The following is a 1444-nucleotide window of genomic DNA, read 5'->3' on the forward strand; positions in this document are numbered from 1 at the left end:
AAAAAAAAAACTGTAGAAAAGAATGAAGGTTGTAAAATTACTTGAACACTGCGGAAGCGTGAGGAACGGGTAATCAGCTCTGTTTCGATGCCGGAGCGGAAGACGGGCAGGTTCACCGGCGAGTCAAGCCCCATCACAACGACGATGCAGACACCCATCTCCTCCAAGATTCTTCCGGTAGGACTCATGGGTTCCTCCGCCGTGGAATTGTCAGCACGTTCCATCTCTGCCGACGCACGACGGACAGAGAGCGGACGGCTTGGCGGACTGGCTACGTTCGCTGTTACTTCCATCAGTGGCTGCTCGATTGTTAATTGCTACACGAAGCGTTTTCACCTGCGGGCTCGTGCAACCATCCACCAGACCCACCCTTATCCTCACCCTTATCCTCACCCTTGGTCGTCGCTGGCAACATGTTTTCCATCGTCTGGTGGAGGAGCGAACCCTTGGTTGTCGCTGGCAACATGTTTTCCATCGTCTTTTGGGGGAGCTATGGGATAGATTGCTACATCTTATGCATATGGTTTTTTTTAAATTAAGGTACCTTTATTTAAAAATAAAGATCTTTATGTGGTTCATACACAAGGAAGAGATCCTTACTAAGAAGAGAAAAGTATGTTTTTGATCTCTCAAGTTTTCAAAAAGTACAGACTTGGTCCCTCGGGATTTTTTGGTATACATTTGGGTCCCTCAAGTCCCAAAACTGAACAAGTTTGGTCCTGAACCAGATTTTAATCCCGTTGACTGGGTTTGACCGCAACAAAAACCGCCCGATGAACAGTAAATTTGAGTTTTTTTTGTAAAAAATCTGAAATTTTTTGAGATCCAATATGCTTACATGCGCAAGGTGCGACCAAATTTTCATGGTCTTTCGACACTCGAGGAGCTCGTCGCAGAAAAAGAAAAATATCTACGTCTGATGAACAGTAAATTCAAAAACAAAATTAGAAAAATTCAAAAAAATCTGAAATCTATTGGGGTCTAATATGATTACATGCTCAAGGTTCGACCAAAATTTGGTGGTGTTTCGAGACTCAAGGAGCTCGTGGCAAAAAAAACAAATTTTTGCTCACAAAAAATAGCCAATTTTTTTTGCTAGAGCCCGTCCTACGTCATTTCATGACAAAATGTTGGTCGCACCTTGCGCGTGTAACAATATTGGACCCCAAAAAAAATTTCAGAACTTTTTAGTTTTGTTTCGAAATTACTATTCATCGGACATATATTTTTGTCCTTTTTGTCACGAGCTCCAAGAGTGTCGAAAGACCACAAAAATTTGGTCGCACCTTACGCATGTGAGCATATTGGACCCCAAAAAATTTCAGATTCTTTTGAAGATTTTTTTAAAACTCGAATTTACTGTTCATCAGGCGGTTTTGTGACGGTCAAACCCGGTCAATAGGGTCAAAATCTGGTTTAGGACCAAACTTGTCCGGTTTTGAGA

General features: G+C 42.2%; 1 protein-coding gene across 1 annotated transcript in view; it reads right to left on the reverse strand.

Annotated features, from left to right (window-relative positions):
* LOC119266607 (O-acyltransferase WSD1-like) overlaps positions 1-356 on the reverse strand; it is an 8576-nt gene extending 8220 nt beyond the window's left edge. Inside the window, exon 1 of the mRNA XM_037547838.1 lies at positions 42-356. Within this exon, the coding sequence (XP_037403735.1) occupies positions 42-293 (252 nt within the window). The 5' untranslated portion in view covers positions 294-356. The remainder of the gene's footprint in view (positions 1-41) is intronic.
* Positions 357-1444: the final 1088 nt, after the last annotated feature.

The sequence above is a fragment of the Triticum dicoccoides genome, chromosome 3A (genome assembly GCF_002162155.2).
Source record: "Triticum dicoccoides isolate Atlit2015 ecotype Zavitan chromosome 3A, WEW_v2.0, whole genome shotgun sequence".
NCBI lineage: Eukaryota > Viridiplantae > Streptophyta > Magnoliopsida > Poales > Poaceae > Triticum > Triticum dicoccoides.